The sequence below is a fragment of the Ochotona princeps genome, chromosome 8, assembly GCF_030435755.1.
Source record: "Ochotona princeps isolate mOchPri1 chromosome 8, mOchPri1.hap1, whole genome shotgun sequence".
Lineage (NCBI taxonomy): Eukaryota > Metazoa > Chordata > Mammalia > Lagomorpha > Ochotonidae > Ochotona > Ochotona princeps.
In genome coordinates, this window is record NC_080839.1 from 77,826,843 (window position 1) to 77,850,837 (window position 23,995).

General features: G+C 48.0%; 1 protein-coding gene across 2 annotated transcripts in view; it reads left to right on the plus strand.

Moving 5' to 3' along the window:
- Positions 1-329: 329 nt before the first annotated feature.
- The window catches only part of KIDINS220 (kinase D interacting substrate 220), an 82,659-nt gene continuing 58,993 nt past the window's right edge, over positions 330-23,995 (plus strand). Inside the window, exons 1-12 of one of the 2 annotated variants that reach the window (XM_036498028.2) lie at positions 330-480; positions 2,386-2,484; positions 3,588-3,686; positions 4,986-5,084; positions 6,072-6,173; positions 10,364-10,462; positions 14,240-14,437; positions 17,387-17,485; positions 19,561-19,659; positions 20,015-20,113; positions 22,563-22,740; positions 23,278-23,442. In XM_036498028.2, coding sequence (XP_036353921.2) covers positions 373-480; positions 2,386-2,484; positions 3,588-3,686; positions 4,986-5,084; positions 6,072-6,173; positions 10,364-10,462; positions 14,240-14,437; positions 17,387-17,485; positions 19,561-19,659; positions 20,015-20,113; positions 22,563-22,740; positions 23,278-23,442 — 1,444 coding nt within the window. In that variant the 5' untranslated portion in view covers positions 330-372. The remainder of the gene's footprint in view (positions 481-2,385; positions 2,485-3,587; positions 3,687-4,985; positions 5,085-6,071; positions 6,174-10,363; positions 10,463-14,239; positions 14,438-17,386; positions 17,486-19,560; positions 19,660-20,014; positions 20,114-22,562; positions 22,741-23,277; positions 23,443-23,995) is intronic. The other variant, XM_004582590.2, reaches the window with a different exon arrangement.

Consider the following 23,995-nt stretch of genomic DNA (forward strand, 5'->3'; position numbering starts at 1 on the left):
TAGGGCAGGCAGCGTGGAGGTAGGAATGAGCAGTAAGGAAGCTGGTGATGGAGGCAGCACAGTAAGCAGGTGTGAGATGCATTTGCAGGTCGAGCCAGAAAAGTTTGCTCATGGATTGAGTGTAGATGTTAGGAGCAAGAGGTTTTGGGGAAATCCGCCCGGGCGGACGGCTGTGAGGTTGGGACAGGACATGTGCTCGGCGTCCTCACGGCTGGGCTCAGCCCGGAAGCGGGGGTACCTTGCTTTAAGGTTAAGAATGGTAATGGCTTTGATAGTGGCTTGGGTTTTTCTTCTAGCCACAGATGATGTGTATTTTGTCTAATTTGCCTTTAAGAGGTGTTGAGATAAGACCAACCACAGCTCTCCGTGAAGATGTCGGTTCTGATATCCCAGAGTATCATAAACTACGTGGAAGAGGAGAACATTCCTGCTCTGAAAGCCCTTCTGGAGAAGTGCAAAGACGTGGATGAGACAAATGAGGTGAGGCCTGCCTTCTGGAGGGCGGGTGAGCTGCTCTGCCACAGCGGGCAAGTTGTCGGCCTGGTGCCGGGTCGGGGTGGGGGCTTCGGGGGCACTCAGTGCCTTTATGGCCCAACGGGCAGTTTAGGCTGCTGCTAGACACATGCAGCCTGCATTGGAGAGCTGTGTCAAGTTGCTTCTGTCCCGGCTTCCTTGTAAGACCCCTGAGAAGCAGGCTTACAGCCATACACTTGGGCCACCTTCTGGTGTTTTCCCCAGACTTTTAGCAGAGAGCTGGGTTGGAAGTGGAACAGCTGGAACTCAGATGTGGGGTGATGGCACTGCAGCTAGCAGCGTTATGTGCTGTGCCACAACACCGACCCTGAGCAAGCACTTGAGTACCTGGGGCACAGAATTCAACACATTAATGAACCATCTCCTTTCCGCATGGGGCTTAGAGTCTGTAGGGAAGGAAGGATATAGTCTATTGTAAATCATACAAATAAAATTTACATTAAAATTACAGACAAGGATTCCTGTAGATAGGAAAGCTCAAATATATGTGGGATGGGAGTGGCCCAGATGGGTAGAGGGGCAGCCTGTCTCTTCGCTCCATCATACAGGGCTTCTGTTGGCTTTGGTCAGGATTTGGACCCTTTTCCAGGAACACTGGAAAACACTGAAGGGTTTGAAGCAAAGGACTGAAGTACGATTGATAATTAAAAAAATTAAATATCCTCCCCAAAGTTGATATACACACTGAGTAGTTATGAAGTATTTGTGTAGTTGAACTCAATTTTTGTGTACATTTTTCTCATAGACCTTAGTATGTTTTTATAAATGTAGTATTAATAGTTAGTATTATATTATGGTAATAAAACAATATAATATACATTATATAATAAAATTGTAGTATATAATATCATATAACATGTAATTATGTTATGAATTAGTATCAGTTATAGTTAGCATCTTGCCACTCTCTAGCCTAGTGCTTCCTAATCAGCTGCACCATGTGGCATTTATGGGGACTGCGGTGGTTGTAACTGCCCTGCAGAGGGGCTTGCTGTGGAGGTGACCCCCGGCTGCAGCTGCCCGGACCCTGCTCCCCTCCCCAGGGCAAAGGGACCATGTGTGGCATGAAGGCTGCAAAAAGCTGGTTTAATTGTGTGTTAAAATTATAAGGATGACTTCAGAAACCTATGATGTGAGCAGGGTGTTGGAATCCACCTTCACTTCCCATTCAGCTTCCTGCCAGTGTGCGCCCTGAGAGGCGAGGGCGGGGGGGAGGGCTCAGGTGGCTGGGTCCCTGTCCCCAGTGTGGGCGACAGAGGGAGTCCTGTGCTCCTGGGTTCAGCTGGAGCCCAGCCTAGCTGGAGGGCCATGTGGAACTGAATCAGCAGATGGAAGATCTTTTTCCCTCTCTGCCTTTGAAATAATAATACAAAAAAGTTAAAATATAACTGAAGTTGCATATGTGAGTATTATGCATACTACTGGTATTATTTATATTTTTCTTTTCTCTAACTACTTTAGATAAAACATAAATGTGTGATTAAAAAAGCATTGTATGTCATGTTATGCCTGTAAGAGAGTTTAGTTGAAATAGATATTCGGAGACTTTATTTGCATTATGTTAATCACTTCCAAGATGCTAGTATTATGCATGCTTACTAATTTTTGAATGAATTTTCAGGGCCAAAACAGATTGTTAGTATTATGGGAATTTTGAAAAATTTTATTTTTGACTGTTAATTTATTAGAAAGCCAGAACTTGAGGTTCAAAGATGTTACTAAATCCCAGAATTGTGGAAACATAACGGGTATTTCTTGTAGCTTCATGAAAATGCGAGTGTGGCGTGGTGAGCAGGGCTGTTCCGTGGGGATCCAGGCTTGGGTCAGTCCTCCATGTCTTTTCTCCCGCAGTGTGGCCAGACCCCGTTGATGCTGGCTGCCGAGCAGGGCAATTTGGAGATAGTGAAGGAGCTGATCAAGAATGGGGCCAACTGCAACCTGGAAGACTTGGTATGTGTGGAAACAATGAGCTTGGCATTTGTCTCTGCTTCTAGAAGTGATTTAAAAGCCAAACACTACAAATGATACTGTTAGGTATGGCTCTTCTGGGCCTGATATCTTATCCTTGTTTCTAACAGAGTAAACACATTTTTAAGGGTCTTGACTCTTCATGTATGTGTTGTTGACAGTGGCTGACCGGAGAGCACTGTGGGTAAATGGTCTACTGCCCGCAAGTACCCCGCAGGAGCTATGTCGCTGAGTAAATCCCTGTCACAATAACTCGTCCTCAGTGTCTGAGTTTGCTCCGGGGTGGAAGATGCGGCCCTTCCTGGCATCCCGTGAGGCAGAAGTCACCATTTGGGGAGGTTACATTGCCTCCAGTTTCCCTGGGATTTTGGAATTGCTTTCAAGGTCACACAGTGGCTTTTCTCTTCTTTAAATATTTATCTTTATTGCAAAGTCAGCTATACAGAGAGAAGCAGAGTCAGGGAGGAAGATATTCTGTCCATTGATTCACTCCCCAAGTGGGCGCAGTGGCAGGAGCTGAGCTGATATGAAGCCTAGAGCTTCTGGGTCTCCCACGTGGGCGCAGGGTCCCAAGGCTTTAGGCCGTCCTCGACTGCTTTCCCAGGCCACAAGCAGGGAGCAAGGTGAGGACTTTAGTCACTAAGCTACTGTGTCACGCCTGGCCCCCCCCTTTTTTTAATTGAGTAATTATTTGAGTTCAGTTATACTCATGAGTGGCAGTTTGAATAGAGTGTGTGCATCCTTTAGGTAAGCTGGCAAGGGGACAGGTTCTGTATCCTGCAGTTGCTAACTGGCTGCGTGGGCTGTAGGATCCAGGCCCGCCACTGACCAGCAGGCTTGCCAGCCGCAGGGTTAGCTTTGAGGCTTGTGGGGATGCGCTCTGCTTCCTTGGACGTGCAGTGTGTGATCAGAAATTGGGCTGGGAGACTGATGAGCCCCGAGGTGGTGTCGTCAGGAGGAAGAGCCTGCTGCGGCTCTGCAGGAGTGGAGTGCTCAGGCCTGTCAGGGTGGTAGGGTCATTGGGTAGGTCAACGCCAACCCGTGTCTGCTTCCTTGGGAATGACGTGCTTGTGTGTGTGTTCAAGGATAACTGGACAGCACTTATATCCGCATCCAAGGAAGGGCACGTGCACATCGTGGAGGAGCTGCTCAAGTGCGGGGTGAACCTGGAGCACCGTGACATGGTACGTGCCTTCTGGAACGTGCTCATCAGCCGTGTCCTTGCCAAGAGTCTCGTGTTTATGGACGAGGTAGGGCCATGTTTTTAGGATTTAGCCTGGGGTACTGCAGTAAGTTTCAGGTGCTTTCAAGCCCAGATGTTAGAAAATCGCTCTTTTGGAAGTTCTTTTGGAAGTCATCATTTTTAGTTTATTTCTGAGTTTAAAATTCTGAAATATTCTTGAAGAACAACTCAACCAACATCAGTGTGTTTAGAAAATTGAGAAAATAGTTTCCTATAGACAGGGCTTTAAGAATAAATCTGCATAGTTTTAGAAATATATATTGTCATTTATTTAGAGTTGTAATTTTCAGACTGTGTACATTCCAAGTTTAATAAGATGTCGTAAGCTGGTATCTTGTAGCTGTTATTAGGTTGTGATATTTGGTCAGAACGACAGTGGAGAGAGCGGTGGTGTCTGGCTTACCTCTGTGAGTCAGGTTTGCCATGTGGGAGGGTCTGATCTGCCTTGCTCTGTGGAGCCGTGGGGCTGAGCCCAGGCTGCGCCTAGGCCAAGGGCGTGCAGCTTGCCCCTGGGATTTACACAGGGTGTCAGCTCTGTAACCTTTGTCTTCAAAGCTTGACAGAGTGACACACTCACTCACTTTTATAGGAGGACACGGATTGTCATATGTAACCTTTCTGTTGCCCAAAAGAAGCGTCAGTGGACTACAGTAACAGTTTAGGGAGAGACAGTGATGACGTCAGCCACTTCGGCAGAGCGTCATGCGAGCCAGGTGGTTGGTGCCGTCCTGCTCACACGTGAATGACACACAGGGGGTTGCTATGCTCGGCGTCCCATAAAAGGCGCTGTGCCCATCTGCCAGAGGAGTGAGTCACTTTGGACACTTTTCTGTGACTGGCCAGTCACCCAGTGGACTCTCGGAACAGTCCTGTGGTCTGGAGCCTCGTTTGGTTCTGAATGTAGAGTTGAGAAAAATGAGACCGGAAGAAGTGGGTCTTTGTCCAAAGTGAGTGACTCTGCTGCTGAGCAGCTTGGAGGCCAGGCTGCCCGTTCCCTAGGCTTTCTCCTGTCATTGGTGTGTGGAGCAGCAAGGCTGCCCGTCTCATTGTGCTGACAGAGTACAAGCTTTGGAGTGGCCACGTGTGTTCCCGGGAACACTGGGAATTTGAAACCGCGTGGTATTACTGTCTCGAGTCAGTGGTGTGAAGGCAGGTGTTCCCGGGAGCAGCTTCATCAGGGCAGGTGGACTTGGAGCAGGGCCCCGGTTTGAGCTCCCTCCCTGCCGGTTCCTCTCTCTAGGGCGGGTGGACAGCTCTCATGTGGGCCTGCTATAAAGGCCGGACCGAGGTCGTGGAGTTGCTGCTTTCCTACGGAGCCAATCCCAGCGTCACTGGTCTGGTAAGCGTTAATGCAGGACTCGTTTGGTATGCGCGTGGCACACTTTCTTAGGAAATGCTTAAGGCCAATTGTACTTAATTTCACGGTGGACAGAAACTTTCTAGATCTGGTTAGACCTGTTATTAGAAGGTGGTGTCAAGACAAACTGAGGCTTTTTTTCTGTTCTGTTTATTTCTCATTTTTTATCCACGAAAATGTAAGCCATCTTAATTTTTATGACTTTACATCCATGATCTGAAAATTGTTTTAAAGAGACATGTATCAAAATACCCTTGCCTTTTTTTCTGTTGTTTTTGTTATTAATCTTATTTCCCTAGTACCCTTGCCTGTTGGCTAGATAATACATGATATGTATTGAGTCTGAAAGTAAGTATGTTCGTAGGACATGTTGGGTTAAGGTTAAGAGCTTGCCTGTTGCCAGAGATCTTTCTGTTTTTGAGATGTGGTGTGTAACATACTTTTAGAAACCATTACTTTGTGTCACTCCTACCTTTGCCAATGTGTATGGTGAACATGGACCTAACTGGGTTTATCCTTCCCCTCTCTTCCTCTTCTTCCTCTCCTCCTCCTCCCTCTCCTCCTCCCCCTTTTCCTCCCCCCTCCTCCCCCCTCCTCCCCCTCCTCCTCTCCCTCCTCCTTCCCCTCCTCCTCCTCCTCCTCCTCCCCCTCCTCCTCCCCCCCTCCTCCCCCCTCCTCCCCCCTCCTCCCCCCTTCCTCCCCCTCCTCCTCTCCCTCCTCCCCCTTTTCCTCCCCCCTCCTCCCCCCTCCTCCCCCTCCTCCTCCCCCTCCTCCCCCCTCCTCCCCCTCCTCCTCCCCCTCCTCCTCTCCCTCCTCCCCCTCTTCCTCTCCCTCCTCCTCCCCCTCCTTCCCCCCTCCTCCCCCTCCTCCTCTCCCTCCTCCTCCCCCTCCTCCCCCCTCCTCCCCCTCCTCCTCCCCCTCCTCCTCTCCCTCCTCCCCCCTTCCTCCCCCTCTCCCGGTTCATCCCAGCAGTACAGTGTTTACCCCATCATTTGGGCAGCGGGAAGAGGCCATGCCGATATAGTGCATCTGTTACTGCAGAATGGGGCGAAAGTCAACTGCTCTGACAAGGTACGTTGGCAGAGGCTGCAGGTTCTCGTGGGCGTCGTGTCCACTCCTTGTGTAGGTTCTACTTTGCGGTGATCTCCTGGGACTGCCCTGTGGTGGCCTGTGTTATGTGTGAACATGATCAATACAAATTTCTATCTCATAGCGGGATCCCTGATGTCCATTGTGTGCTGAGTGTCCTTAATGTCACACTTGTCATGCCTAAGCAAACAGGCAGAGAGCTGGATTCCTTGTCATTTGAACTTTTCTGTAGGGGCTCTTTCTCCATCTTCAGTCCTGCTGCCTTCTTTTGCAAGCATGACTTTTCTGAACTTCAGGTTTTGTTCTCCTGTGTGAAACACCATCTCTTACCTCTCCTTCCCTTCTCCTCTCCCTGGGCCCCATACTCCTCGGACGCCCCCTGGTGGCTGGTAGGTTTCCAGCTCCTCTTCCTGTGCTGTGGCCTAAGCCCTTCTGGCCGGCCTCAGTTTCCGCACTTGTCAGAGACAGCTAATTTGTTGTCATAACTTGCGGAGAGCTCCCTGGAACGTCGTGCTGTGCGTCTGTGAGTCCTCAGCACCCCCTACTTGCTGGTCTTGCTCCTTCTTGTTCTGGCAGAGCTGTGTTGGTTTTCACTGCAGGGGGATGCAGCTCGGCTTCCTGGCTGGCTGTGGCCTCCCGGGGTCTGTTCTTGTCATTTCTTGCCTTGTACCCTGTGCGTGCTTTTGGATGTCGCTGCTTGTCCAGCCTTCTGAGAGCTCTGTCTCTGTGTTTACTCAGCACCCCTGGCTGGGGAGGTTACTATGCCCTCTGCCTGGTCCGAGGTGTGCCGTTCGTTCCCTGCCAAGTCCCTGTTGCTGTCAGAGCCCCGCCTGGTCCATTGGTGCGCACCCCTGTTAACAGCCTTGTAATGACTGATCCCCACGCCTTTCTTATGCTGGAGAATATGCTTCATGGAGACACGCACATTTCGCAGCTCCGTTGTTTCTGTTAGGTGTTTTGGCATTGTTGGGGGTAATTATGCTCCTTTCAGATGAATAGCAACATGGCTAACTGTAGAGTAATGACTATTAGGATTTAGTTTTTGTAACTGGGCTAGAATGTAAGTATACATTTCTTTAGGAAAGCAGTATCTCTTAACCTTCTGGGGATGCCGAAAGTCATGCATGCCTTACTCTGGAGAACTCTCATATGGATGCGTAGTGCTGTCAGGTGGGAGCGCACTGAGGATGGGCATGGTTTTGAACTCCATGTGTTTAATGTTCCGTTGGCAGAGTATTGCATAAAGCAACAGCTCACTGAGGGGCGTCAGCAGGGCTGTGCATGTGTTCGTGTTGTGACACTGAGCAGCAGCTCACTGAGGGCGTCAGCAGGGCTGTGCATGTGTTCGTGTTGTGACACTGAGCAGCAGCTCACTGAGGGCGTCAGCAGAGCTGTGCATGTGTTCGTGTTGTGACACTGAGCAGCAGCTCACTGAGGACGTCAGCAGGGCTGTGCATGTGTTCGTGTTGTGACACTGAGCAGCAGCTCACTGAGGACGTCAGCAGGGCTGTGTATGTATTCGTGTTGTGACACTGAGCAGCATCGCATTTTGTACTGTTGGCTAATTCGGACTGACTCTTTGAAGCTGAGGTGTGTCTAAAATGGATGTCCTGCTTTCTGTTGATGTTTCTGATTTCAAAACACTATGTCATGAATCTTTATTCTGTCCTTTCGGGCCATGGAAAAATTATATATAACTTGGCATTCAAGTCCCTCCAGAATCAGATGTTATGTGATCTGTTCTGTCACTCGGGCATGTTGGGAAGACGCTTAGTACCTACGTGTGCAGTGCGAGCCTGTTCTTAATGCACAGGATGCGAGAACAAAGAAGCAAAGGTCTCTGTTCACAGAAGTACATAGGCAGGGCACTGGGAAGTGCGAGGGCCGGATCAGATGGCTTTGGAGTAGGAGCTGGAGGAATTCACTGGCAGGCGAACAGCCAGTGGATATTTGACACAACTGACTTCATCCAGACCTTGAAGGACGAGCAGAATTTATATCCATGGAGATTGTATTCCGTGTGGGCAAATAGGAGCCAGAGGCCTTGCATCTACTGGGGTGGTACTGAGAGCCCTGTGTGGCAGAGCTGTGCTGAGTGGTCAGTGAGGCCAGGTGCGGGTAGACCTGAACCCTCACTGCAGGCTGAGTGTCTTCCCTGTGGACCCTGGCAATCTCTAGGGCTGAGTGCAGAGCAGAGGAATGCAGTTGAGTAGCAGGTTAGCTCAGTGGTGCTGGAGAAAAATGGGTGTTTAACAGTGTCCCTCCCGTGGGGTCGAGCAAACACTGAGAGGTTTTTTTTTAATTGCTGATAGTAATAGGTTTTTATGTTAATTAATTGAATCTTACTTATTTGAATGACTGTGAGAGACAGGTCCTGTATCTGTTGGTTTCCTCATCAGAATCCCGCAATGTCCAGGGTTAGGCAAGACCAAAAACCAGGAGCCTGGAACTCCGTGCTGGTCTCACATGAGGGTGGCAGGGACCCAGATCGTGGAGGCAGCGTCTGCTAAGTGCCAGGGTGCACAGTAATGGATCCAAGTGAAGCCGAGACTTGAATCCAGGCACTCTGAAACGGGATTTGGCTGTCCCAAGCTGTGGGCTAATCCGAATGCATAGAAGCCTGGCCCTGGGAACTCATCTTTAATGAAGGACATAGTGGATAAAGCCGCCTCCTGTGGTGTTGAACTCTCATATGGGCACCAGTTCAAGTCCTGGCTGCTCCACTTCTGCTCCAGCTCCCTGCTAACGTGCCTGGGAAAGCAATGAAAGATGGCCCTAGTACTTGGGCCCCAGCACTCGTGTGGGTAACCTGAATGAAGCTCCTGGCTCCTGGCTGCTGTTTTCAGATGGCCTAGCTCCAGCCTTTGTGGCCATTTGGGGAGTGAATGAGCAGAGAAAGAAAGAAAAGGGGCTGTGTGGTCAGTTTCAGACACTTGATTTTGAGGGATTGGAGTGCTAGGAAATAAGGGTGACCTGCCAGAGAGGAGAGGTGCAGAGTGGCTGCTGGGAACAGGGCACTTGCACAGAGCTGGTTCTCACAGTCACGTAGGGGTGTGGGTTTGTAACCAAGTCAACAGTGATGGGCGCCAGGGACAGAGGGCTCATTCATTATCTGGAGGGCGTCCCAAGGGAAGGGAATCTGGGGAGCTCTGAGAAGTGCTACGTGAACTGAAAATCAGAAGGGTCAGACAGCAGAACTTACAGAAAGAAAAGGAAAAGCCAACGGTTATGTCTGTAGACCTGGGCTTCACACGGATGGTGAGTGTGAAAAGAGCATCAACTTGGGGGCCTGGAGACACAGCGTGTGCCAGGGAAGCCTCTCCCAGCTGCCTTGTTCCGTGTGCCTTCCCGCCTGGAGGCAGTGGCAGTGCCTGCTGTGCCTACTGCCTAGGCCTTGTCATCTTCCTGCTCTACCTGGCTCTGCCCTGTGTGCCATGTTGGCAGCCTTGGGACATTGGGCGGTGATACTCAATTCAGTAGCTGCTAGTCATATGTGGCTATTTAGGCTCAAGTTAATTAAAATTAAATAAAAGCAGAAATGTAGTCCCCAGTCCCACCCACTACATTTCAAACACTTAATCGTGTTCGTGTTAGTGGCTGTTTGAACCACACAGAATTACAGCACACTTTCCACACTGAAAGTTTGTTGCACAGGGCTTTGTAGAGAGTAGAAGTTCATACATGTTAATTTCTGCCCATGGGCTCCCATGCACTTCCTGGTCGTGTGGGTATTCATGGGTCTCTAAGTTGCCATGACCCCAGGCCTGTCCTGCCTGAGTGATGGGTGCTCCGTAGTGCGCTCACCAGCACTCCAGGAGAAGGTGCTGCTGGGTGAACTTCTGGGGAGGGCAGACGTGGGCTGCTGCTTATCAGCCGACTCGAAAATCAACGTGAACGCATGCTGAAGAAGAGTGGCTGCTTGACTGCAGGCCAGAGAAATTGCTGTGATCATGAAAGCTAAATCAAGCCAGGCAAAAGACATTTTACGCAGTGGTAAGTCATTTGTGCAGGAGAAATAAAGTGGGGGACATGGGATTTGTCTAGGATTAAAATTATGCTTGGTATAGATGGTTATCTGAGAAGGTGATTGTGTGATTTGCTTTATAAAATTCCTGTCAGAGCCAGTTTTGAGTATGCTGTGATGATCATGGGACTTTCCTGTGTGTTAACAGTACGGCACCACCCCCTTGGTCTGGGCTGCGCGGAAGGGCCATTTGGAATGTGTAAGACATTTGTTGGCCATGGGAGCTGATGTGGATCAAGAAGGAGCTGTGAGTATCTTTCTAAAATATTAAATGTGGGTAATAATACTAGAGATGTTTTTATAATTAGAGATAAACAATAATGTATATGCACCTATATATAAATAGAGATGTAATGGTATAGATAATTTTGGTTAAAGAGAAACAGTGTTTTTTTTGGTTATGTTCCTAGGAAGATTTTCCTCCATTTCTTAAGTGATGTCCATTTAGGAAAACAAGCAGTTTCTATTATCTTAAAGAGTATTACAAATATATTTAAATTATGAACTATTGTAAAAATGTGCTTTTAAGGATCTTTTGCAAGTGAGCATACATTTTGACAGGCTGAAACCCTAAAGAGAGAGTTTTTTTTTCAAGATTTATTTATTTTTATTGGAAAGTCAGATATACAGAGGAGGAGAGACAGAGAGGAAGATCTGTTTGCTGATTCACTCCCCAAGTGACTGCAACGGCTGGTGCTGCGCCGATCCGAAGCCAGGAGACAGGAGTTTCTTCCGGGTCTCCCACACGGGTTCAGGGTCCCAAGGCTTTGGGCTACCTTCGACTGCTTTCTCAAGCCACAAGCAGGGAGCTGGATGGGAAGCAGGGCTGCTGGGTTTAGAACGGTACCCATCTGGGATCCTGGTGTGTGCAAGGTGAGGACTGTAGCCCCTAGGCTATTGTACTGGGCCCAAGGAAACATTTTTTTTCTTAGTATAAACTTTAATACTAGTATGTATTTAATTAAATATTTAATGTTAAAACTATATGCTTAGTAAGGAGCTGAGCCAACCTGAAGCCAGGAGCCAGGGACTTCTTCCAGGTCTCCCACGCGGGTGCAGGGTCCCATGGCTTTGGGTTGTCCTTGAATGCCTTCTCAAGCCACAGGCAGGGAGCTGGAGGGAAAGTGGAGCAGCTGGGACTGCAACTGGCACCCATATGGGATCCTGGCAAAATGAGGACCGAGCCACTAAGCTACCCTACTAGGGCCCAAATCAGATAGTTTTTAATATCAGTTGTGGAGTGAATGTTTAACCTCATGGTTAAGCTGCTGCTTGGGATACTCCAGTGCCTAATTCAGGTCCTGGCTCACTTCGGATTCCAGCTTCCTGTTGGTGTGTGTCCTGGGAGCTGGTGGGTGACGGCTCTTGCTTCCGGCTTTGTCACCTGTCGGGGAGGTCTGGATCCATCGGGGAGGACTGGATTCCTGGCCCTGGCTCCCGCCCAGGCTGCGTTGGGCAGTTAGGAAATGAACCAAAGAATAGGCTCTCTGGCTCTCTTTTTGCACGTCAAGTAAATTAATAAATACAAAGATGTTGTGGGCTGTGGAGCTGATTTACATTGCTTTAGCTGAGCACTCAGGAATCAGGCCTACGGCAGTAGCACCTGGCCTTTGCAGACTCATTGAGGTCCTATTGTCCCGTTAATGGGCTTGGGGGGAAGAGGAGATAATATGTAATAAGGAGGCTTAGGAGCAGACGGCTCCCAGCACTTCTACCACCACCATGGTCTCCGTGTGTCGGTGCTTTTCGCTTGGACATTCGCTGTGCCTACTATGCCGGCTCAGCGGAAGAATTCTAATCTGTCCAGGCATTTTTGCTACGGTGAGACTGGCTTTTTACACAATGTGAGCTTGGAGGTTAATGTCAATAATAATGTCTTACAAAAGGGCCTTCTATTATTCCTACTGTCTTGGTTGTCTCCATTGACCTTATGCTAATCAAGGGACCTGTATTTAGGATTCCATTCTTTCCTTAACCTTTAGGTTCTCCTTTTCTTTGTGATACAAGATTAGGTTGTAGGGTAAGAATGGTAGCAGGAATTTCTATTATTTTTGGATAAAGCAGATGGCAGGGTTGTTCTTAGAAACACCCACTTGACCATGACTGGAAAGTCTGAGCCAGAATTTAACTGATTCTGTATAAATAAAGCAGATGGCTTTATTGCCGTGTCCACTATCATCATGGAATCCTAGTGGTCCGTCTCTTTCTTTCTGCGCCTCATCCATGCACCCTTCCCGAGTTCCGAAACCCAGGCTGGAGCTGGACTCCGGCACAAAGACACTTTAAAAAGAACAATAATAAAAAGGATATTACTTATGGAAAAAAGTTCCATTTAAATTTCTTCTTTATCTGCCTTCCTTCTTTTCGAGATTTGTCTGCTTATTTGAAAGGCAGAGTGACAGAGAGAACTCTGCCATCTGCTAGTTCACTCTCCAAATGGGTGTAAGGGCTGAAACTGGGCCAGTGTGAAGCAGGGCCGGGTGCTGCTCTGGATCTACCATGTTGGTGGCAGCGGCAGCACTGGGTCGTCGTCTGCTGCCTTGCCAGGCACGCTAACAGGGAGCTGGGTGACAAGTGGAGCAGCCAGGGCTTGAACTGGTGCTCCCAGATGGGAGCAGCAGCTTAATGTGGCTCACAAATGCTGGCCCCTAAAGTTTTTTCTTTAAAAAAAAGTGGTTTTTTTTTTTTTTTGTATTTAAAATGGTGCCTCATTTCCCCTATTTAATAAACAAATTCAAAATCATAAATCAGCTGTTAAAACCTGGAAGGCTTATGTATTGGTTAAGTCCATCTTGGTGGTCAGCAGTCAGGCCTTAGTGCTTCTCCTTCAGGCACATCAGAATAAAGTTAAAGGAAATGACATTTATGCTTAAGAGCTAGTGAACACAGACTCTTTACCTAATTATTCTGTTGTTTGAAATGGTTTGTAAAGACCTCTGAGATGCTACTGCACTGTGACTGCGAACAAATAAGAGTATTTGACCAATCATATTGACTAATGCTTGGCATGACCCAGCCCTGCCTCCTGTTTTCCTTGCTGGCAGAGGCCCTAATTGCCACCGCCCTGCTGGGTGTATTCTGGCTTCCTGTTCCATGGTGCCAGGGCACATCTTGGGGCACCCACAGCTGCCAGCCCTGTGGTGGACCTTCTTTCCAGATGGGGTGGCCGGTGGAGAGGCTTATCTCTGTGACAAGGACTGCAGGACTGCATGGAGCTTTGAATAGGCTGTGTCATTTGAATTCCTGAGAGAATTAAGGTTTTGATCAATGATGGGGATTCATGACATCCAAATGTAAATTTAAATCTCAAGGAACAATATAACAATGAGCCTAGAGGCAGCTTTGATAATGAGCCACATTCTTTCACAGGTGATTACTGAACAACCTAAAATAAAACAGCTTTACAAATTTTAGTTTTATAGATCACTATAAAGGAGCATACATTAGACTTTACTTGACATACCCTATAGCTGTTTTCTTTTTAAAATTTATGTAGAGGGAACAGACTTCCTGTATTTCATAGATATGATTTTAGGAGTATAAGGCTATGTCTCGCCTTCCTTTGCTCCTCCCTGGTACATTTCTTTGAACTAACTGTCCTACAGCCATGAAATCATTGTTTTGTTTTAGTTTTTTCTGCAGATTTTACTGCAAAGGTTTCTTGTTTGATTTCACTTTAGGCTGTATTGGTTTATAAGGTGTTCAATTTTGAGTCTTCCTATCAGCTGTTTTGCTGTAATTCAGCGTGTTAATGGGAGAGCTTGTTTACTGTTGAGTCCAACACCGTCTAAAGAACTGAGTAGTCCTGATGGCTCAGCTCAATGAAAGCAGCTTCAAAAATAAAAACACGACTGCTGTCCATTTTCATTTGTTTATATTGTTATTTTGAAATGTAATTATATTTCATTGATTGTTTATATTGGCATTTTGTTCATGATGGTCCACCTCTTTAGAGACATTACGTGTTCGCTGTGGCTTGAACCCTGTGTTTTCCAAGATATGCTAATGGGTTCCTGTTTTCTAGAATTCAATGACTGCACTGATTGTGGCGGTAAAAGGAGGGTACACACAGTCAGTGAAAGAAATTCTGAAGAGGAACCCGAACGTGAACTTAACAGACAAGGACGGGAATACAGCACTGATGATCGCGTCCAAGGAGGGGCACACGGAGATCGTCCAGGACCTGCTGGACGCCGGCACATATGTGAACATACCTGACAGGGTAGGTCAACGGGCCCGGGCCCGAACTGCCGAGGCCATTCAGGATTCTCTTAGCTGCTGTCAGCTGCTGTCCAGAGTCTCCATGTGACCTACACTTGTGTTAAGAGAGCAAGATTAATGCCTACCTTGACAGTAAAATTAAAAATGAATCTTTTTAAAAAGGACGTGTGTATTTTTATTTGAAAGGCAGAGTTACAGAGAGAAGAGACAGAGATCTTGTGCCTGCTGATTCACCCCAGATGGCCACAAGCGCTGGAGCTGGGCCAGAACAGGGCCAGGAGCTTCCTCTGGTTTTCTCATGTGGGTCCAGAGTCCAAAGACCTGGGCCGCCCTCCCCTGCTTTCCCAGGCCCATCAGCAGGGAGCTGAACCGAAAGTGAAGCAGCTAGGCCTTGAACTGGTGTCCTTAGGGAATGCCAGCACCACAGGTGGAGGTTAAATGCACTATACCATGTCCTGGACCCCCAAAATTAATCTTTTTGAAAAATGCCTTTTTGTTGGATAGTTTTGTTACTGCAAACCTGGTCCGTTGCATTAGGCTGTCCCTACCCTTGTCATCTCCTTCTGGAGCTGATGGCTACTCACCGTTCCAGAGGTGCAGGTCCTGCCGTTCAACTTCAGAGTTTCAAAATTCTGGCTTTGGGATTGTGGTATAGCAGGTTAAGTCAGCGCCCATATGGGCATCAGTTCATGTCCCAGCTGCTCCACTTCTGCTCCAGCTCCCTGTTAATGTCCTGAGAAAACAGCTGAGGGTGTCCCAAGTCTTTGGGTCACGTGGAAGAGCTGGAAGCAAACCAGCCCAGCTCAGCTCTGGCTGTGAGACCATCTGGGGAGTGAACCCAGCAGATGAAAGATTTCTCTGTCTCTCCTCTTTCTCTGTAATTCTAACTTTCAAGCAAAATAAATAAATCTTTTTTTAAAAGATTTATTTATTTTATTTGAAAGGCAGATGTACATAGAGGAGGAGAGACAGAGAAGAAGATCTTCCATCTGATGATTCACTCCCCAAGTGGCTGCAATGGCTAGTGTTGTGCTGATCCTAAGCCAGGAGCCAGGAACTTCTTTCTGTGTCAACCACACGGGTGCAGGGTCCCAAGGCTTTGGGCCGTCCTCAACTGCTTTCCCAGGCCACAAGCAGGGAGCTGGATGGGAAGTGGGGCTGCCGGGATTAGAACCGGCGCCCATCTGGGATTCGGGTGTGTTCAAGGCGAGGACCTTAACCATTACGCTGTCACACCGGGCCCAAAATAAATAAATCTTAAAAAGAGAGAATTTGCTATTTATTTATCCATCCACTTTTCTTCTCTTCTTGTCACCCCTTATCATTGAAGCAGGAACACTGGAACTGGTTCCATGATGCCTCTAGTTCTTAGAGTCATCTTAGAGCAGTGGCGCTCACATGCATTCTTTGCTTACAGCCACCTGAGGCCTGCCCTTGTCCGAAGGATGATTGCTGCCTGCCCCCTGCTGCCTCTCCAGGGGTGTTAGCAGGCACCTCCATCAGGAGTAGCCGGGACTGGGACCAGGTGTTCTGGTGCACCTGCACCTTGATGTAGGGCATGTTGGACCCCTCGGAGCTGAGCTTGAGGGCCGTCCAACCTCCATGCCTATGAAAACTGGGCAGTGCATAATGATGTTTATGCCTGTTGCCAAAATAGCCATTTCTAGTGTTTGAAATCAGGAAGATACAAGTAAAAGTAATTGCTGCTGGTGAATATAGTACCAGGACCAAGAGACATCCTCATAAGTTAGGGGAAAAAAGTTTGAGTCGTTTACCAGGGAATGAGTCAGTCCTGGACCACTGGCCTGGGACTGCCCAGTGGACTGGAGTATTTGTGGGTGCCTGCCTTGGAGCCATGCTTCTGTCTTGGTTAAATGTGGCTTCAGGTGTACTGAGAGCTTTAGCTCCATAGCTCCTGTTTTTAAATCCACAGCTGTTGGCAAGTGGTGTTATTGCAAGAGTTTTTATTATCTAATTTGCAAATATTCACTTGATCATTAGGAAACACAGAATTATTGTATTTTTTTTAAAGGTTTATTTATTTTTATTGCAAAGTCAGATATACAGAGAGGAGGAGAGACAGAGAGGAAGATCTTGCGTCCAATGATTCACTCCCCAAGTGACTGCAATGGCCAGTGCTGCACCGATCCGATGCCGGGAACCTGGAACCTCTTCTGGGTCTCCCACACAGGTGCAGGGTCCCAATGCATTGGGCCGTCCTCAACTGCTTTCCCAGGCCACAAGCAGGGAGCTGGATGGGAAGTGGATCTGCCAGGATTAGAACCGGCGCCCATATGGGATCCTGGTGCATTCAAGGCGAGTTTAGCTGCTAGGCCACGGCGCTGGGCCCAGAATTATTGTATTTGATTTATATTTTCAGTATAAATTTACCTTCATGGAAAATCGTTTTTTGAAAAAGATTTATTTATTTTTGTTGGAAAGTCAGATTTATAGAAGAGAGACAGAAAAAAAGATATTTCATCTGCTGGTTCACTTCCCAAGTGGCCTTAATGGGTAGAGCTGAACTGATCCAAAGCCAGGAGCCTCGTCTGGGTCCTGTGGGTGCAGGGTCCCAAGGCTTTGGGCCATCCTCTGCTTTCCCAGGCCACAAGGGAGCTGGATGGGAAGTGGAGCGGCTAGGACTAGAACCAGTGTCCATATGGGATCCTGGTGCGTGCAAGGCGAGGACTTTAGCCACTAGGCTACTATGCTGGGCCTGAGAATAGATTCTTGTTCTGGATAATCTTTTGAAATTTCCCTTCTTGAGGAATAAAATCCTCTGTCTTTTACACTGAAGGTGATTAATATCAAGTGTTAATATAATTCATTTAAAATTTTCTCTTAGAAATCTAGTCTTCCTAAGGAGTTAGAAAATAGAAAATTTATATTTTAATAAACAGTCTCAACAGCTTATTTGTTCACGTCAGTTTTTTTTTATTTCTTTGTTTAGAGTGGAGACACTGTGTTGATTGGTGCTGTCAGAGGTGGGCACGTGGAGATTGTTCGTGCACTTCTCCAGAAGTACGCTGACATTGACATTAGAGGACAGGTATGTGTGAGTACAGTAGCTGTCCTTTGGTGGTGGGTTGTTATGTCTGGTCCGTTGTGTGTGTTCACCCACTGGAATGTCATTATGCCAACTTGCCTGTGGAGATAAGCCTGTAAACCCTGAGGGATTTACGGAGGACACTGTTATTCACTTCCGTTATTGTAAGTTTCTGTATTCATGTTAGACGTTGACAGAAGTAAGCCGTTCCGGGTGATTTGTGCTGCTCTGCGCAGGTGCCACGGCCGCACGGTGCCTGTTTGTCTCCGTCAGCGTGTTCTCCGTTTGCTTCGTCGAGACTCTCCTCCACTGTTCTTGTTTAATTTCTGTTTTATTTCCTGCTTGTTTTTCCCCCATTCTGCCTGCCTTTCCTGGGACTGCTTGGTAGCACCAAGACTTCCAGAGACATAGAAAGGATTGATTTTATATAAAGGCCTTGTCCAAAGTTGTGAGTCTAATTAATACATCTGGAACTTTGGATTAAAGCAAGCTGTTCAGGGTAGCCCATTTGGACAGTACACAGAGAGAATGCATTTCTGCTCAGTTGTTTTTTATATTTAGCTATAAATTTTGTTAAAAGATTTATTTTTATTGGAAAGCCAGATATACAGAGAGGAGGAGAGACAGAGGAAGATCTTCCGTCCAAAAATTTACTCCCCAAACAGCCTCAACGGCTGGAGCTGAGCCAATCTGAAGCCAGGAACAGGAGGTCTTCCAGGTCTCCCACGCGGGTGCAGGGTCCTAAGGCTTTGGGCTGTCCTTCATTGCTTTCCCAGGCCATAAGCAGGGAGCTGGATGGGAAGTGGAGCAGCCGGGATTAGAACCGGCGCCCATATGGGATCCTGGCGCGTGCATGGTGAGGATTTTAACCACTACGCTATCAAGCCAGACCCTATATTTAGCTATAAATTTTTTACATTCAAGTCCATATTGGAATCAAACTTGTAAATAACATGCCAAATGCTATGGAGAAATCAGCATGGGACCTTTACATTAAAAAGCATGTATTTAGTTCCAGAGTTTGAGTTTGTTTTTGTCAGACAGTGTGTGATTGCCTAGAGGAAGGGTCCAGGTGACAGAGTCTTGACGTGGGAGAGCGAGGGTGTTACGAAGGCTTCTCAAAGGGTCTGAGCTTGAAGACAGCTTGGCTAGAGAGGCGGAGGGGAGGAAGGCTGGGGATCAGCGGCAAGGGAGTGGAGCATGATGAGAATATTTGAGAAAATGGGAAATCAAAGACTGTTCTGTGGCCAGTGAAATAGCTCATTTTGGCAGTGGAGTTGGGGTCGCTCAGGCAAGAACCAAGATGGAAATGGACAAGGAAGAGGTGGCCTTCCTGAGAAGGAAGTTGGACAGTTTCTAGAAGCAGGGAGCTCCTGTGAGGATGCGGGGGTATAGGCAGTGCAAGGCGGTGGCACAGGCAGGCAGCCTTCTCTTCTGGATCAAGTCACAATGTCACTAAAAGATGGTTTCTAGATCACACCTAGTTAGGCTTCCACCTGCTACTCTGGGTCGGTCCGTTCTCTATTTTAATCAGTTTTTATTTTTTTGCAGTTCTGCTTTCCAGGTCTGTGTAGATGGATTTTTTTTTCAGCTAGATAGGATATGAAGGGCCTGGTTAAGACAGTAGACAGTGTCAGGAGAATGGAGATTAAGAAATTTAAAGTTTATAACAGTTACATTGCCTTGTGTTTGGGGACATAAACTCATTAGCATTAGCAAAACTCCACAGGGGTATTTATTCCATATTACAGATGAGAATTCCTGGGTCAGGATGTTTAAGAGCCTTTTCCAGAGAACTGTCTGTTGATTATTTCTAGTCTGGCACATGTCCCTGAAACTTCAGAAGTCTAGCTTGCTTCCTTAATGATGTGGAATTGCTACTAGAGCAGTCAGATAACAGGAATCAGCCCCAGCTTCCTTTCTGTGGGATTTCTCAAGGGTAAATCTAAGACAGGTTAGAGGTCCGTCATCTTGGAATGCTTATGGCAGAAACATTAATGGTGTTGTATATCCGCATGTAGCAGTTTTTAGCATATATCTTATTTAAAATTATTACTGATTTTTTTTTAACTATCTAGGATAATAAGACTGCTCTGTACTGGGCTGTTGAGAAAGGAAATGCCACAATGGTGCGAGATATCTTGCAGTGCAACCCTGATACTGAAATATGCACAAAGGTACCGTGACGCTTCTGCCGTGCCAGCAGTGCTGCGTGCTGGATGTGCTTGCTGTGGTTGGTGTCGTTGGTGATGTTCTACACGTGCGCACAGCAGCAGCTTGGCTGGGGCGTGCTGCCTTTGAGCAGAGGGGGTACACCCCCAGCTGCCTAACGGATAAAAACCCGACTTTGATTCTGATGAGTGATTGTGAAATGAAAGACACTTTTCTTACTAGTTTTTAAGCAATGTTTTCTTGGGAACATTTGAATTATAGACTTATTACTAGAGTCGTATTTCTCGATCTGTGTGTTTGTGTGACATGTGGTAGCAGTGTAGATGTTGCTGTGGTAACTCTCCTTCCCTGTGTCCCCAGGATGGTGAAACACCCCTTATCAAGGCCACCAAGATGAGAAATATTGAAGTCGTGGAGCTGCTGCTGGACAAAGGGGCGAAGGTGTCGGCTGTGGATAAGGTAGGTCGCCCGGTCAAGAGCTCCTACTGACTGCATCTGTCTGCCCTTCCTGGGACCTGACTCCTTTTTGTGTGGGGAGGGGTGTTGCTGGCCCTGTCTAGGGGTTTCAGTGGGGTTCCAGCAGTGTGCTGGGGGGTGGGCAGCCCTGGGTGCTCTTAACGGAGCTGCTGTTGGTTTTCCTTCTGTCGCTCATGCCGGTCATGGGGAGTGCCTCCGGCCCCACGCAAGCAGGACGTCCTCAAGGTGGAGCATCGGCTCCTGGGGAGGAGCTGGGCAAGGCACAGGGAGGCTCCCGGCAGGCTGGTGCTGGTGGTCAGCTCAGCGGGCTGGGCGAGGCACAGGGAGGTTCCCGGCAGGCTGGCGCTGGTGGTCAGCTCAGCAGCAGCAGGCAGAGTGTTGGCCACGTGCCCCTGCTGTTGTTTTAGAGAAACGTCCCGTGACACAGTGACTCTCAGTTACTTATTACTTCACATAGAATTGATTCCTTGTCTTTGTTAATTTCTTTTTGTGCTTAAAGTTGATCCCCCCCTTGAAGAATGAATTGACTTATGTATGAAGGAAGAGTGTTGCAAATAACTGTCTCTGAAAGCATATGAAGCAAATGACTTAAACTTTCTTTATTCATGATAGACTGAGGGTTATCCGTCTGCTACTTACATGGCAATTAAACACAAACCCTGGGATCTCTGGTTTTTTTCTGTCTTAAAGAAGACATATTTATTTTTATATGAAGGGCAGATTGAGAGAGAGAGAGAGATGGAGCGAGATTTTCTATCTGCTGGTTCACTCCCTAAATAATCACAACAGTCGGAGCTGAGCCGATCCAAAGTCAGAGGTCAGGAGCACCCTGCAGGTCTCCCACTGGGTGCAGGGACCCAAGGATCTGAGCCATCCTCTGCTGCCTTCCCAGGCCACAGGCAGGGAGCTGGAAGGGAAGTGGAGCAGCCGGGACGTGAACCAGTGGCCATGTGGGAGTGAACGTCAACGGTGCAGCAGAGGATTTGCCTGAGACACCACCACACTGGCCCCCGTGTTTTCCCTTGTTTGTGAAGTTTTAATTTATTTATGGGAAGGCAGCGTGATAGAGAGGATTAGGCAGCCTATCTCTTTTTATGCTTTTTATGGTTATCTCCAGCATAAAAGCAGTATATTAATGTCTTGTGTTTGACAGAAACGCATTTTACCTTCTGACAGTTTGGGATAGAAGTGGAAATACAGTGCAGCCTGGTTTAGTTTTGTACAAATGTCTGAATGTACATTCAGGATGCTGTGATCAGAGGGCATTGGGAAGTGTGGGACTAGAGTGGGGGAGAAATGAGATGGGGCTGAAGTGTGATCGCTAATGGCAGGGATGGCAGTTGCATGGTTGTGACTGAGCTGCTCTGCGTGACAAAAATGAGAGCTGAAGGCTGCACCTGCCTCCCGTGGGGTGTGTGCTGGTGGACAGCGGAGGGCTGCACCTGCCTCCCGTGGGGTGTGTGCTGGTGGACAGCGGAGGGCTGCACCTGCCTCCCGTGGGGTGTGTGCTGGTGGACAGCGGAGGGCTGCACCTGCCTCCCGTGGGGTGTGTGCTGGTGTTCTGCTCTACAAGTGTGGATGTTTATCCACCTGTTCCTGTTACAGTGTGAGGTGTTTGAGGGCAGGGACCGTTTGATCTTCCACCTTTATGTCCTTCCCAGTACGCTGCAGAGGGACTTGGCTCTGCAGAGAGCTCCATGCCTGGTCGTTGTGCTGCATTGGGATCTAGGAAGGGACATTAGACGAGAAAGAGGAGGAAAAGTAGGGACTGTTCTATGGAAGCCATAGGAAGAGCATTTTCATTTAGTTAGAAAGCACTATGAGAAGGGGATCTAATTTGCTGTCTCGGGCTGTCTTCAGAAGCATTTGTAAAGTAATGAATGGGAAAACACTTCGCAGTTCTCATTTGCATTGTCTATGTGATGTGGTTGGAGATTCCAGCAGGAAAGAAAGTAGCTGTGTGGTCAGGAAAAGAGGTGAAGAGAGAGGGTGTGTAGTGGTCAGGGGAGGGCAGGCTCGAGGGCGAGGAGCCAGAGCTGGAGGATGCAGAGCCCCCACACTGAGGCCATGACGGCGGAGGACAGCTGAGGAAAAGGTGGGAAAGAAAATTCAGGAATGCGGTTGATATCCTCAGACAAGAAATGCTTGGGTGGTGGAGAATCAGGAAGTAGATCACGGCTTGGGGCAGCTGTGTGGAAAAGCCTGTTGATTCTCCTCGTCCAGGGAGTAGAGTGCAGAAATGAGCTCTTGTCTAGAGCCGTGGAAGGTGCTGGCCAGGAAGTCCTGGGGTGAGGAGCTGCAGGCAGATTCTGAGGAGACACCAAAGGCATTATGTATGTACTTCACATGGAAAATAGTGTTACCTTAGAAGAATGAAGATTGTTTTATCTTTAAAAATACCAAAGTTCTAATTTCTAGTCATTATTTACAGAAAGGAGATACTCCATTGCACATTGCCATTCGTGGGAGAAGTCGGAGACTGGCAGAACTGCTTTTACGAAATCCTAAGGACGGGCGGCTGCTCTATAGGCCCAACAAAGCGGGCGAGACTCCATACAACATTGACTGCAGCCATCAGAAAAGCATCTTAACTCAGATCTTCGGAGCCAGTGAGTGTTGGGTTTACTTCTGACTGAGCTTCTTAATAACATCTGTTCTGTTTAAAAATACAAAAATCAGAGAAGGAGGCAGCCGTGGGGTGACAAAGGAAGCGTTTTTCACTTGCACTGCAGAATGTGAAAGTTGAGCAAAGCTTTGGTTTGCTGTAGAAAGTCGTCTTCCTGTCTGGAGCTGTTTTGCACTGCATTGTAGCATTCCAAATTAAGTACATTCGGAGTCGTCAGGCAAGTTTTAAGACTTGTAAAAGCCTCACCTACTTTCCCAAAAGTCTTTCTCCATAGTGTTCCCCAGGCCATCTTTGTGCTCTTGGCTACACACGAGCTGTGTGTTGGAGCGTGAGCTGAGCATTTCTGCTTCCCCAGCCCAGGTCGTGTTCTGCACTCATTACAGCCTCGTCTCTCTTCCCGGGCTCCCTGCCCGTCAGCTGTCCCCTTCGCAACAACCTCGTGACTGATACGCCAGCCAGATGTGCTGGCTGTTCTGTGACCACTGTTCAGTGGGAGGATATGATGTGTTTCTGATTGCAGGACACTTGTCTCCTACTGAAACGGATGGTGACATGCTTGGCTATGATTTGTACAGCAGCGCCCTCGCAGATATTCTCAGTGAGCCTACCATGCAGCCCCCGATCTGTGTGGGCTTGTACGCCCAGTGGGGAAGTGGGAAGTCTTTCCTACTCAAGAAACTTGAAGGTAAAGAGCGTGTTTCTACAAAGTATGTATATAACAAGGTTTTCTGCGTGTGTTTGCACGTGTGCATGTGTGTTTCTTGAAGAGAGGAAGAGGCTCATGGAAGAATGTCACATGGTTTACTGAAACACATTCGTTAGGGCTTTGCACCCCTCTGGTTGGTCCCTTTGGGCAGGCGAGTTCTCCTTCGGAGTCAGAGCCAGTTGTGTGGCGAGCAGCATGTGACAACCTGAGAGGGAGACCTTCCAGCCCTCCCTGAGTTTGGCCATCTGTGTGGCCCACCTCCCAGCTCTGTCTTGAGTGCTCACTTGATGCTGTAGGTGGGAGGCCTGCTTGCTCCTGGAAGAACACTCTGCTCTTCCAGAGTGGCTGCCTTCAGCAGGGGAGCGTGGCAATGTCCCCGTGGTCCCCCCCGCACCCAGGGCACCATTGGTTCGTTCACAGCATCCTCATTCTTCAGGGACAGAACCCGGCCCTGCCTGTAAGGTTTCTCCAAGTCCCCCGTTGGGCTCAGCACACCTTTAAAAACAGTGATTGCAGTGACAGGGCTGGGGGA